A 14,009-nucleotide genomic window follows, 5' to 3' on the forward strand; every position below is an offset into this window, starting at 1 on the left:
ACTATAGCAACTAACGAGCAAAATAACCAACTAACATCATAATGACAGGATCAGATTCACACATAACAATATTAACGTTAAATGTAAATGGGCTAAATGCTCCAATCAAAAGACACAGACTGGCAAACTGGATAAGGAGTCAGGACCCATCAGTGTGCTGTATTCAGGAAACCCATCTCACGTGCAGAGACACACATAGACTCAAAATAAAGGGATGGAGGAAGATCTATCAAGCAAATGGAAAACAAAAAAAGGCAGGGGTTGCAATCCTAGTCTCTGATAAAACAGACTTTAAACCAACAAAGATCAAAAGAGACAAAGAAGGCCATTACATAATGGTAAAGGGATCAATTCAACAAGAAGAGCTAACTATGCTAAATATATATGCACCCAACACAGGAGCACCCAGATTCATAAAGCAAGTCCTGAGTGACCTACAAAGGGACTTAAACTCCCACACAATAATAATGGGAAATTTTAACACCCCACTGTCAGCATTAGACAGATCAACGAGACAGAAAGTTAACAAGGATATCCAGGAATTGAACTCAGCTCTACATAAAGTGGACCTAATAGACATCTATAGAACTCTCCACCCCAAGTCAACAGAATATACATTTTTTTCAGCACCACACCACACCTATTCCAAAATTGACCACATAGTTGGAAGTAAAGCTCTCCTCAGCAAATGTAAAAGAACAGAAATTATAACAAACTGTCTCTCAGACCACAGTGCAATCAAACTAGAACTCAGGATTAAGAAACTCACTCAAAACCGCTCAACTACATGGAAACTGAACAACCTGCTCCTGAATGACTATTGGGTACATAATGAAATGAAGGAAGAAATAAAGATGTTCTTTGAAACCAATGAGAACAAAGACACAACATACCAGAATCTCTGGGACACATTCAAAGCAGTGTGTAGAGGGAAATTTATAGCACTAAATGCTCACAAGAGAAAGCAGGAAAGATCCAAAATTGACACCCTAACATCACAATTAAAAGAACTAGAAAAGCAAGAACAAACACATTCAAAAGCTAGCAGAAGGCTAGAAATAACTAAAATCAGAGCAGAACTGAAGGAAATAGAGACACAAAAAACCCTTCAAAAAATTAATGAATCCAGGAGCTGGTTTTTTGAAAAGATCAACAAAATTGATGGACCGCTAGCAAGACTAATAAAGAAGAAAAGAGAGAAGAATCATATAGATGCAATAAAAAACGAAAAAGGGGATATCACCACTGATCCCACAGAAATACAATCTACCATCAGAGAATACTACAAACACCTCTATGCAAATAAACTAGAAAATCTAGAAGAAATGGATAAATTCCTTGACAAATACACCCTCCCAAGACTAAACCAGGAAGAAGTTGAATCTCTGAATAGACCAATAACAGGTTCTGAAATTGTGGCAATAATCAATAGCTTACCAACCAAAAAGAGTCCAGGACCTGATGGATTCACAGCTGAATTTTACCAGAGGTACAAGGAGGAACTGGTACCATTCCTTCTGAAACTATTCCAATCGATAGAAAAAGAGGGAATCCTCCCTAACACATTTTATGAAGCCAGCATCGTCCTGATACCAAAACCTGGCAGAGACATAACCAAAAAAGAGAATTTCAGACCAATATCCTTGATGAACATAGATGCAAAAATCCTCAATAAAATACTGGCAAACCGAATCCAGCAGCACATCCAAAAGCTTATCCACCATGATCAAGTGGGCTTCATCCCTGGGATGCAAGGCTGGTTCAACACACGCAAATCAATAAATGTAATCCAGCATATAAACAGAACCAAAGACAAAAACCACATGATTATCTCAATAGATGCAGAAAAGGCCTTTGACAAAATTCAACAACCCTTCATGCTAAAAACTCTCAATAAATTAGGTATTGATGGGACGTATCTCAAAATAATAAGAGCTATCTATGACAAACCCACAGCCAATATCATACTGAATGGGCAAAAACTGGAAGCATTCCCTCTGAAAACTGGCACAAGACAGGGATGCCCTCTCTCACCACTCCTATTCAACATAGTGCTGGAAGTTCTGGCCAGAGCAATCAGGCAGGAGAAGGAAATAAAGGGTATTCAACTAGGAAAAGAGGAAGTCAAATTGTCCCTGTTTGCAGATGACATGATTGTATATCTAGAAAACCCCATTGTCTCAGCCCAAAATCTCCTTAAGCTGATTAGCAACTTCAGCAAAGTCTCAGGATACAAAATTAATGTACAAAAATCACAAGCATTCTTGTACACCAATAACAGACAAACAGAGAGCCAAATCATGAGTGAACTCCCATTCACAATTGCTTCAAAGAGAATAAAGTACCTAGGAATCCAACTTACAAGGGATGTGAAGGACCTCTTCAAGGAGAACTACAAACCACTGCTCAATGAAATAAAAGAGGATACAAACAAATGGAAGAACATTCCATGCTCATGGGTTGGAAGAATCAATATCGTGAAAATGGCCATACTGCCCAAGGTCATTTATAGATTCAATGCCATCCCCATCAAGCTACCAATGACTTTCTTCACAGAATTGGAAAAAACTACTTTAAAGTTCATATGGAACCAAAAAAGAGCCCGCATCGCCAAGTCAATCCTAAGCCAAAAGAACAAAGCTGGAGGCATCACGCTACCTGACTTTAAACTATACTACAAGGCTACAGTAACCAAAACAGCGTGGTACTGGTACCACAACAGAGACATAGATCAATGGAACAGAACAGAGCCCTCAGAAATGATGCCGCATAGCTACAACTATCTGATCTTTGACAAACCTGACAAAAACAAGAAATGGGGAAAGGATTCCCTATTTAATAAATGGTGCTGGGAAAACTGGCTAGCCATATGTAGAAAGCTGAAACTGGATCCCTTCCTTACACCTTATACAAAAATTAATTCAAGATGGATTAAAGACTTATATGTTAGACCTAAAACCATTAAAATCCTACAAGAAAACCTAGGCAATACCATTCAGGACATAGGCGTGGGCAAGGACTTCATGTCTAAAACACCAAAAGCAATGGCAACAAAAGCCAAAATCGAGAAATGGGATCTCATTAAACTAAAGAGCTTCTGCACAGCAAAAGAAACTATCATCAGAGTGAACAGGCAACCTACAGAATGGGAGAAAATTTTTGCAACCTACTCATCTGACAAAGGGCTAATATCCAGAATCTACAATGAACTCAAACAAATTTACAAGAAAAAAACAAACAACCCCATCAAAAAGTGGGCAGAGGACATGAACAGACACTTCTCAAAAGAAGACATTTATGCAGCCAAAAAACACATGAAGAAATGCTCATCATCACTGGCCATCAGAGAAATGCAAATCAAAACCACAGTGAGATACCATCTCACACCAGTTAGAATGGCCATCATTAAAAAATCAGGAAACAACAGGTGCTGGAGAGGATGTGGAGAAATAGGAACACTTTTACACTGTTGGTGGGACTGTAAACTAGTTCAACCATTGTGGAAGTCAGTGTGGCGATTCCTCAGGGATCTCGAACTAGAAATACCATTTGACCCAGCCATCCCATTACTGGGTATATACCCAAAGGACTATAAATCATGCTGCTATAAAGACACATGCACACGTATGTTTATTGCGGTACTATTCACAATAGCAAAGAGTTGGAACCAAGCCAAGTGTCCAACAACGATAGACTGGATTAAGAAAATGTGGCACATATACACCATGGAATACTATGCAGCCATAAAAAACGATGAGTTCGTGTCCTTTGTAGGGACATGGATGAAACTGGAAAACATCATTCTCAGTAAACTATTGCAAGGACAAAAAACCAAACACCGCATGTTCTCACTCATAGGTGGGAATTGAACAATGAGAACTCATGGACGCAAGAAGGGGAACATCACACTCCGGGGACTGTTGTGGGGTGGGGGGAGGGGGGAGGGACAGCATTAGGAGATACACCTAATGCTAAATGACGAGTTAATGGGTGCAGGAAATCAACATGGCACATGGATACATATGTAACAAACCTGCACATTGTGCACACGTACCCTAAAACCCTAAAGTATAATAAAAAGAAAAAAAAAAAAAAGAGTTTGGGTTGTTAGTCTTGTCTCCTCCTATAACTTTCCATATGTGATGTGCAAAGAAAAAAGATCCTTAAGTGTGCCTTAGTTTCCCCATCTGTCAAATGGGGGGAACAATAGTTATCTTGCCCACCTTTTAGGTTATTGTAAAGATGCAAGTAGATCTTATTTGCAAATATATTTTCAAATACCACTATTTGGCCAATTTCATGTTGGGGGCCATCTATCAAAAGCTGAACTCAATTTGATGGTAAGAAACAGGGGTCTTTCTTTCTGTCAATAACTAGAGAGTATGACCAGAAGCTTTGGAATTTTGAACAAGTTTGTGACAAAATCAAGCAGTAACAGACTAGTGTACTTTCTTTTCTTTACAAAACAGGGAACGGGCAGAAGTAGAAATCACTACATAAATGTAATACTTTGGAGTTAATAGGTCTGGCAGTGATATGGTTTGGCTGTGTCCTCATCCAAATCTCATCTTGAATTCCCATGTGTTGTGGGAGGGACCCGGTGGCAGGTAATTGAATCATGGGGGCAGGTCCTTCCTGTGCTGTTCTCGTGATAGTGAATAAGTCTCACAAGATCTGAATGATTATATAAGGGGCAATTTCCCGGCACGAGCTCTCTTCTCTTGTCTGCTGCCATGTGAGACGTGCCTTTCACCTTCTGCCATGATTGTGAGGCCTCCCCAGCCATGTGGAACTGTAAGTCCATTAAGCCTCTTTCTTTTGTAAATTACCCAGTCTCAGGTATGTCTTTATCAGCAACGTGAAAATGGACTAATACCGGCAGTATGTAGTAAACAGGGCACTGCCAGTCAACCATAACCATCTTGTTAAGCCTGAATTTACAGTGACTTCTTTCTTTGCATTTTTCAAAATGGCCAGATGAGGTAGATGCAGAGAACTGGCTCCAGGATAGCTGTTGTGCGTGCTCAGAGCACAGTGCACCAGGGAAGAGGTGCTCTGAAGTCAGAGCCCTGAAGTCAAGGGGGCTGTTCTTACCCTTCTCACCTTGCTTGCTTCTCAGTGTCCCGCTTGAGGCTTCTGGGGGCGCCTCCTCCTCACTGGATTCTGAAAAGTCGTGGTCTTGTCCTATCACTGCAGAAAGGAGCAAATGTCCTTTGGAGGTCTCAATGTATGATAAGGGAACCAAGTCAGAAGAATATTCTATGAAAAGGAAACTAGGAAAAATTTGCAATGCTCTGAAACTTCGGGGCAAGAATATCCGTGCCCTCAACCCTCCATGATCTGCCTTTTCATTCAAATTTGTGTAGTTCGAGGTTAGTACTTTATCCCTCACTGTCACCTGAGCCTGAGGCTGAGAAAATATTAGCCCCAGTGGGCATCACTGCTTTGTCTTGGCCCTCTGTCTTCTTACACCACATTATCTTTCTTTCTTTACTTGTCCCTTTATGGATTTGTTGTGGTTTTTGTATATGTATTTGTATTTATTTGTAAATTTGCTTCTCTCTCAGGGCAACCATGAAAGTCTAGGATGGGAGAAGGCAGATCTTCTACTTGCCTGCTTCCCTGAAGAACTGCTTGAAACAGAGCCCAACCTTTCCCCCATCTAAAAATCCTTGAAATATTCAGTTGAAAAAAAATATAAACTTCTACTAAAAAAATAAAAAACCTTCTGTTGTGTTGGGGTCATTGACTTCTTTGGGTTCATATGTTATAGCAGTTAGCCAACCTACCTAATACAAAAGCTAAAGTAGGAACCATTGAAATTTAAAGCAAATTTATATTTTACTTTGAAGGATTTAGCAAGGAATTAGACTGACTCTTTTGTAGAAAATATTGTTCAGTTATAACCATGAAGAGTAGTCATTTTCTCTTACCTCTTTGCCTAAAGCTTTCTCTTACCTCTTTTCTTAACCCTTTCTCTGAATATAGATAATTTTCTGAAATCCATGGGCTCTGTAAAGTAAAAGGGAGAAACTCGTTACCTGTATGCAAGAGACTTATAAATTCTATGACAACTGACATGGCAAATGGGCTTGGGTTAATAACAAAGTTTTTTTTTGTTTTTGTTTTTGTTTTTTTTGAGATGGAGTCTTGCTCTATCACCCACGCTGGAGTGCAGTGGTGCAATCTTGGCTCACTGCAGCCTCTGCCTCCCAGGTTCCAGTGATTCTCCTGCCTCAGCCTCCTGAGTAGCTGGGATTATAGTTGCGCACCACCAAGCCTGGCTAATTTTTGTATTTTTAGTAAAGACGGGGTTTCACTGTATTGGTCAGACTGGTCTCAAACTCCTGACCTCAGGTGATCCGCCCGCCTCAGCCTCCCAAAATGCTGGGATTACAGACATGAGCCATCGTGCCCTGCCAATAATGAAGTTTTGATGAGCGTTTTTCTCTCTCTCCTTCTAGTGAATCCAGTTCTGGACATTCAGGGTCATAATGTTGGGATCCTGCCCAGCTCTCCCTGTAATCCTCTGTGTGTATTATTTGGAAATGCCTCTTTTTAATTAATTTTTTTCAACTTCTATTTTAGGTTTGGGGGTATATGTGAAGGTTTGTCACATGGGTAAACGTGTGTCACAGGAGTTTGTTGTAGAGATGATTTCGTCACCCAGGTATTAAGCCCGGTACTCAATAGTTATCTTTTCTGCTCCTCTCCCTCCTCCAACCCTCCATCCTCAAGTAGACCCCAGTGTCTGCTGTTTCCTTCTTTGTGTTCATAAGTTCTTATTATTTAGATCCCACTTACAAGTGAGAACATGTGGTATTTGGTTTTCTGTTCCTGCATTAGTTTGCTAAGGATAATAGCCTCCAGCTCCATTTATGTTCTCTCAAAATACACGATCTCGTTCTTTTTCACTTATTTTTTCTGAGACAGGGTCTTACTCTGTCACCCAGGCTAGAGTGCAGTAGCACAATTGTAACTCACTGCAGCCTCAACTTCCCAGGCTCCAGTGACTCTCTCACCTCAGCCTCCTGAGTAGCTGGATCACAGGTGCACACACACTACCATGCCTGGCTAATTTTTTTTTTTTTTTTTTTGAGATGGAGTCTCACTCTGTTACCCAGGCTGGAGTGCAGTGGCATGATCTTGGCTCACTGCAACATCCCTCTCCTGGGTTCAAGTGATTCTTCTGCCTCAGCCTCCCGAGTGGCTGGGACTATAGGCAAGCGCCACCATGCCCGGCTAATTTTTGTATTTTTAGTAGAGACAGGGTTCCACCATATTGGCCAGGATGGTCTCGAACTCCTAATCTCATCATCTGCCCGCCTCGGCCTTTGGGAAGTGCTGGGGTTACAGGAGTAAGCCACCGCACTTTATATTTTACTTTGAAGGATTTAGCAAGGAATTAGACCTATGCCTGGCTAATATTTGTATTTGTGGTAGAGATGGAGTTTCTCCATGTTGTCCAGGCTGATCTCAACTCCTGAGCTCAAGCCACCTACCTGCCTCAGTCTCCCAAAGTGCTGGGATTATAGGTGTGAGCCACCGCACCTGGTCGTAAATGACTCTTAAACACCACTAGCTCCCATTTTCTCACATACAAAGCAGGGATAAACTAGTTACCCTACCTCCCTGTTAAGGTTTTTGTGATGGGGAAATGAAGGTTCATTTTCAAAAGCTCTGTGAAAAATCACAATGTAAGCCAATGAGTGAACTATAATTTGGGTTTGGGTGTAGTTGAAGTCACTTTTTTTTCCCATTAATAATTAAATAGCAGCACCAAGTATTCTTTGAAGACTTTCTGAGCTTGTGATTAAGACAATATTATCAATGAACAAAGGAAGACTGTGCTTATCATGCTCTATCAAATATAAAGGGTAGTAGTAGAGAATAAGTACATTATTTCAACTCTTGAAATAATAACTCTTGATAGTTTGTTGTTAAAAAGACTGTTATTTTACCAGCATATTTTTGCTACATTTTCAATGTATCAATCGATTGAACAAATCCAGTTAAACAAGAGTTTATAACGCCTTTCTAATGTCTTCCATTTCTCAATAGGGCCTGAGAGGTTAAATGTAGAAAGTGATATTCTACAATTTATGGAATCAAGGCATAAAGAGACCACTCAGAATGAAATTAATCGAGAAAACAGAGCTCTGGATTTGTACTCTGGGTATTCTGCAGTCTCGGGTTGCAACTCTAATATCCTTACCTGGTACAATCTGGGGTCGCGAGCAAGTGGCTTCTTGGCCCTCCTTTTCCTCATTGGATTCTAAAGGGTTGTCATTATTGATCACTGCACAAAAGAACGGGATTCTTTAGAGGTCTCAGCGTGTGACCAAGGAATCAATTCAGTAGGAAATTCCCTAATAAGAAAACCTTGAAAATCCGTGCAAGTCCTCCCCTGTACATAGGTCGTGCTTGTCTTTCCTTTCAAGTAACCTGCATTGTGGGTTAGTGATACTCCATTCTCGTCCCCAGAGGGAAAATTTGCCTTGCTTGGCCTTTGCTTTCCCATGTTTCTTTTACTTCTTATCCCTTCTGCTTGCCATTCCACATTTCCTTTGTTTCTGCTTCTATTTTTCATGCAGGGAGACCTTGAAGATCTTCTGTTAAATATGTGAGCTTCTTCTACCTCTCACCAACCCAGTGCCTTCTTGAATTGTTTACAAGGCTGAGAAACAATCTCCTCATGTATTTGAGCCAAAGACATATTTTGGGACTATTTTTTAGAGCAGATTGCTTACATTAATTTCAAAGTTAGAGTACATATTGTCTAAAAACTAATGCAAATTTACATTTTACTTTGAAAGATACAGTGAGCAATTAGAATGAATGTATTATTACATTGTCATTCTATAACACCAAGATGAGTTCTTCTTTGCTCTTAGGTCTTTCCCTAGTGTATTTTCCCTAAAGTGGCATGTTTCTAATATCCTCTGGATCTAGAAAGTAAAGGGCAAAACAATTCAACCAGTTTGCATACGAAAAAGTTATAAATCTTATGACAACTCATGCTGCAAATAGGATTGAGATAATACAAGATTTTAATAATGTTTCTCTCTTTCATTTCACAAAGGAAGTAACTCAGAATCCAGGATGCTAGTCTTGTCTTTCCTTTAATTTACCATGAGATTTTGGAGATGACTTTGAAATATTTATGCAATTGTGTTCTCTCATCTAGGAAACAAGGACAAGAATCTCTCTTCAGTTTACCCTTTTAAGGTTATTGTAAATTTAAAAATAAGACACTTTGCAAAAGTCTTTCAAAAAGTCACTAAATGTGCCATGACTTGCTGAAGAACTCTATCAGAAACAATACTTCAGGTTTCAGAATACTTTATCTCAGGCGTTTGTTTTTGCCAACACCAGATAGTTGGATGAGATGTCTTTTGACCCTATTCAAAGTTTGTGATCAGATGACAATAAGATCTTCCCATAAAGGAATATTTAGTTTTCTGTTCTCTATAAAAATCACTATACAAATCTAACACTATATAGGCATAGCAACTAGTTAGTTTTAAAAACAAACTCATCACTTGGCTAGCCTATTCCTACTATATAATCAATGTATGGGGATTAATAGAATCCATCAAGAAAGAAGGCTAATTCTCAAAAATAAGTTTATAACAATTTCTTGTCTCCATGCATTTTCCAAAAAGGTCAAGTAAAATTAATGCAAAGAATGGGATCCCAGGATAAACTGGACCCATTGTACAGAATGAGCTCAGAATAAAATGCCTCAGGAAACAGTAGCTCTTAAATCAGATTCCCACAGCCCAAGCCTTGCTCTCCCAAACTTCCTTACCAGGCTCATTTCTCGGTGCTGAGATGAAGACTTCTGGGGGCTCATCATCGTCAGTGGATCCTTCAGAGTCCTCACTGCTGATGACTGCACAAAGGAGCAAAAACCATTAAGAGTCTCAGGGTGTGACCAAGGAGTCCATGCACCAGGAAATTCCACAATAACAGGAAATTCCACAATAAGAATACTAGGAAGACCCAGGAAACTAAGTTAACTCAAGACCCTGGAGTGTTCCTTGAATGCATGCCACCTGCAGTTTGTTCCAAGTTCTTAATCAAAAGCTGATAAAATTGACACACAGAAGGCAGTTGTGCCCATCCACTGACACTGTTTTTACCCCAACCCTCGTTCTATTTTTTTCTTTCACTCTCATTTTACTTCTCATCTTTCCTCTTTGTTCTGCCATCTCCCTCTGTTTCCAGCGATGGTGTCTCTTTATACCTCTCTTTGTCTTGATGTGTTTCTCTCCCCATCTCCTCTTGTGAATATCTTGGCTCCCTGATCTTTTTTTTTTAAACTCCTCTCCCATGCCTTCCTCTCTTGCTTTTTTATTTTTTATTTATTTTTTCCTTTTTTTTTCCTTTTTGAGACAGAGTCTTGCTCTGTTGCCCAAGCTGGAGTGCAGTGGCGGAACTTCTGCAACTTCCGCATCCCAGGCTCAAACGATGCTCCTGCCTCAGCTTCCTAAGTTGCTGTGACTACAGACATGTGTCATCTTGTCTGGGTAATTTTTATATGTTTTGTAGAGATAGGGTTTTGCCATGTTGCCCAGGCTGATCTTGAGCTCCTGGACTCAAGCGATCCTCACAAAGTTCTGGGGTTACAGGCATAAGCCATCAGGCCCAGCCCTCTTTGACTTCAGAAATAGCCTCTCTGACATTCTTACTGATTATCTCCGTTTCTGTCTTCTGGTATTTTCCCAACTCCTAAGGACTTTCTTCTGTCAAGCTGAAGACTCACTGCATCAGGTGCCAGCCCCTTTCCCTTCCTGCCTCCATCCCAGGCTACCTGCACTGCCCCGATGGTCCCTGATGAAGTCCCTGAGCCTCTTACCTGGTAAACTCTGACTCACAGTTACAAATTCTCCCAGTCAGCCTTACCTATTATGTCAGATGCCTGGTTATGATGAGTTCTTGCTTGGGCTTGGCACTCAACTTTTGAATTAGAAAATGGCTTTTCCTTTTTTATATCCACCAGTCGCACAGAACAGGAATTTATTTGGATTCCATGGTTGTGTAGCTCTGCCTCTGGGCCTAATTGTGATAAATGAAGAATTTTCATTTGTCTCCCCAGTGGACCTCCTTCACTGTCATTAATAACTCCCCCTCTCTGCAATTTCACTGCTGGGGCTAGACCTTCACCCCACCTCCCTGTTTTTCCTTTTGCTCAACTCTGTCCCTTCCTTTGTGCCTCTCTTGGCTCTGTTTTGTTTTTTACCTTTCCCTTTACCTACTCTTCTCATTCTTTGATGGTTAATATTTTGCTTTTTATAAAAAAAATAAAAATTATAATTGCAGTATAAGACACATGAATAAAAGTGGGTTTTGAATGATCACGAAGGAAGTAAATCACTTTGATCAAGAAACAGATTACCAATACCCCAAACACCTCCTAGTGACACTTCCCACTAACTGTTTCCACTAACTTGCTCAAAGACAACTACCATCGAAGTTTCCAACACCAAGGTTAATTTTGCTTGTTGTGTAATTTATAAAAATGGAATCATCTCTTTTCTCTCCGCTCTTTCTCTCTCCCTTTACCTCTCTCTCAATATATATAGATCTCCCAAAAGAAGCCAAATACCCGAAAATTGTATGGATATTTTACTCAACATGCTTGTGAAAGTCATCTGTATTCATTTTGTATAATTATTTTCACTATTAGATAGTATTCCATTATAGAAATAAGCCATGAATTATTTATTCATTCGTGCAATTTCAAGCATTTGGCTTCTATGAATAATGCTGCCCTGAGCATTCTTTTCTATGTGTTTTGGTGACATAATACACATTTCTGTTGGTTTCTGCTGAGGAATATAATTGTTGGGTTATAGGGTATGTATATTTTCAGCTTTGGAAGATTACCCCAAACTGTTTTCCCAAAAGCATATATAAAGGCAGAGATGAAAGAAAGAGAGCTTGGCAAATTCCAGTAAGTACAGGAAGCTTAGTGTGGTGGGAATGTGGCATGAAGGGGCGAGAGGTGGGTGATGGGGAACGCGCAGGTGCGTGGTAGACATCCTTCAATTCACCACTCCAAGCAGTGTTGACCTACTGCTAAGGGCCACACGAAGGCACTGGGTTTCAAACAGGAAAGTCATATCAACTGGTTTCTATTTTGGAAAAGTCCGTTCAGCCAAAGTGCAGACTTGAGAGGAGCAAGATTGGGGGCCAGACAGGAGACTGTTCCTCTAATTTTAGTGAGAGTGACAGGGTTCTAGATTAGGGTGTTCGTGCTGGGGATGAAGAGAAATGGACAAGTTAGAGATATTTTAAAGTTGGGATTGACACAAGTGGCAAATGAAATGATGATTGTTTTAAGCCACTAAGTTTCAGGATAGTTTGTTACATTACACAGCAATAGACGACAGATGCAGCTTCCAAAGAGAGATGTTCTTCGGGTCTTTAAATAAAGGTCTTCAGGCAATTGGGGAAGGGAGTCAAGAGGACAGGTCTGAGCTGGAGACGTATGTTTAGAAATCAACAGATCCTAGACGGTGATTGAGCCATGGAGAGGAAGTGACGCCTGAGGAGAGGCCTATTGTAATCTGGGGGTGGAGGTGGAGTCACAGGGGCCATTTGAATAAGGGGTCAGCTGGTCCTTCTCCATAGTAATAGGAGACCCTGTGCCTCCTTTCTAGCTCTTGTCTCCTCAGATCAGAGAATGTCTTGATTTGTCTTCTCTCTTCCCTTCTTTGCATGATCCACTCTCTACCAATTTTTCATTCATTGCCCTTTAACTCATTTTCTGCATACTTCTTTTTGTGCCTCCCTCCATTTTCCCTATTTCTTGGTATTTATTTCCCTCTGTATTTTTTCTATTCATATTCTTTTTATCTACACTTTTTAAAAATTATTGCCTCTTAGAGACAGAACTAGGGTGATGTGAAGGTGGTGCTATGGGGTGCCTAAAATTTAAGGAAGCTCAGTCTCACATGCCAAGGGAGACCTCCTTACATGCTGTGCCCTGAGGGCCTCCCTGCCTCACCTCGTGCCAGGCCTTTGTCCCATATGTAATGTTGCATCTCTGTTACATTTCCTACCTGCTTTGAGTCAGCCTTTATTTCTTAATTATTAATGTTACCTCTGCAAGCTTCTTCTATGTCATTTTTTTTCAAAAATACTTTTGCATCTGATGTGTGAGTGCTATATCACTTTTTGTCTTTCTATATCTTCCTCATCTCAAACATTCCAGTCATTACGAAAGGTCTCTTCCAGTGCCATTGTCTACCACACCAGAGTCCCTCCACTTGCCATTCCTTCCTGAAGGTCTTTCACCTGGGCTTCCTTCCTTTGCAAATCTGACAAGCAGCATCATGCATAATTTCTACGTTTTCATGATAACTTCTGAAAAGTAACTTGCAACATATTTCTATTCAACAACTCCACAACATCGCAATGTATGGATACCATGTCACTTTATCTAAAATCTGTCTCACTCATATACAGTTGACCCTTCAACAACGGGGGCTTGAACTACATAAGTCCACTTGTATGCAGATTTTCTTCCACCTCTGCCACCCCTCAGACAGCAAGACCAATCCCTCCTCTCCTTCCTCCCTCTCAAACTACTCAATGATGAGGATGAAGATCTTTATGATTATCTATTGCCACTTAATGAACAGTAAATATATTTTCTCTTCCTTGTGATTGTCTTAATAACATTTTCCTTTGGAGATCTTACTTCATTGTGAGAATACAGCACATAATACATATGGAAAACGTGTTATCATCTGTTTATGTTATCAGTAAGGCTTCTGGTCAACAGCAGTTAAGTTTTGGGGAAGGTAAAATTATGTGCAAATTTTTTACTGTATAAGGCATTGGTACCCCTAACCTCCCACAGTGTCCAGGGGTCAACTGTATTTTGTTATTTAATATTCCCTAGTTGACCTCTTTTGTATTCTTTCTTCTTGCATTCTCTAACCAGGGACAGTCCCTCTGTTAAAAAGACTCATTCTCTTTTTCCCTTCCATCTCACA

At 40.2% G+C, this 14,009-nt stretch overlaps 1 protein-coding gene across 8 annotated transcripts in view; it reads right to left on the reverse strand.

Moving 5' to 3' along the window:
* The window catches only part of SP100 (SP100 nuclear antigen), a 137,028-nt gene that overhangs the window by 79,224 nt on the left and 43,795 nt on the right, over positions 1 to 14,009 (reverse strand). For 5 of the 8 annotated variants that reach the window (XM_032753954.2, XM_032753962.2, XM_058437563.1 and 2 more), the window contains exons 9-13: positions 10,909 to 11,061; positions 9,812 to 9,895; positions 8,216 to 8,299; positions 5,959 to 6,012; positions 5,095 to 5,190 (exon numbers count right to left, since the gene is read on the reverse strand). In XM_032753954.2, coding sequence (XP_032609845.1) covers positions 5,095 to 5,190; positions 5,959 to 6,012; positions 8,216 to 8,299; positions 9,812 to 9,895; positions 10,909 to 11,061 — 471 coding nt within the window. The remainder of the gene's footprint in view (positions 1 to 5,094; positions 5,191 to 5,958; positions 6,013 to 8,215; positions 8,300 to 9,811; positions 9,896 to 10,908; positions 11,062 to 14,009) is intronic. The other 3 variants (XM_058437552.1, XM_032753964.2, XM_058437573.1) reach the window with 2 other exon arrangements.

This window comes from Hylobates moloch, unplaced genomic scaffold (genome assembly GCF_009828535.3).
Source record: "Hylobates moloch isolate HMO894 unplaced genomic scaffold, HMol_V3 SCAFFOLD_1, whole genome shotgun sequence".
Taxonomy (NCBI): Eukaryota; Metazoa; Chordata; class Mammalia; order Primates; family Hylobatidae; genus Hylobates; species Hylobates moloch.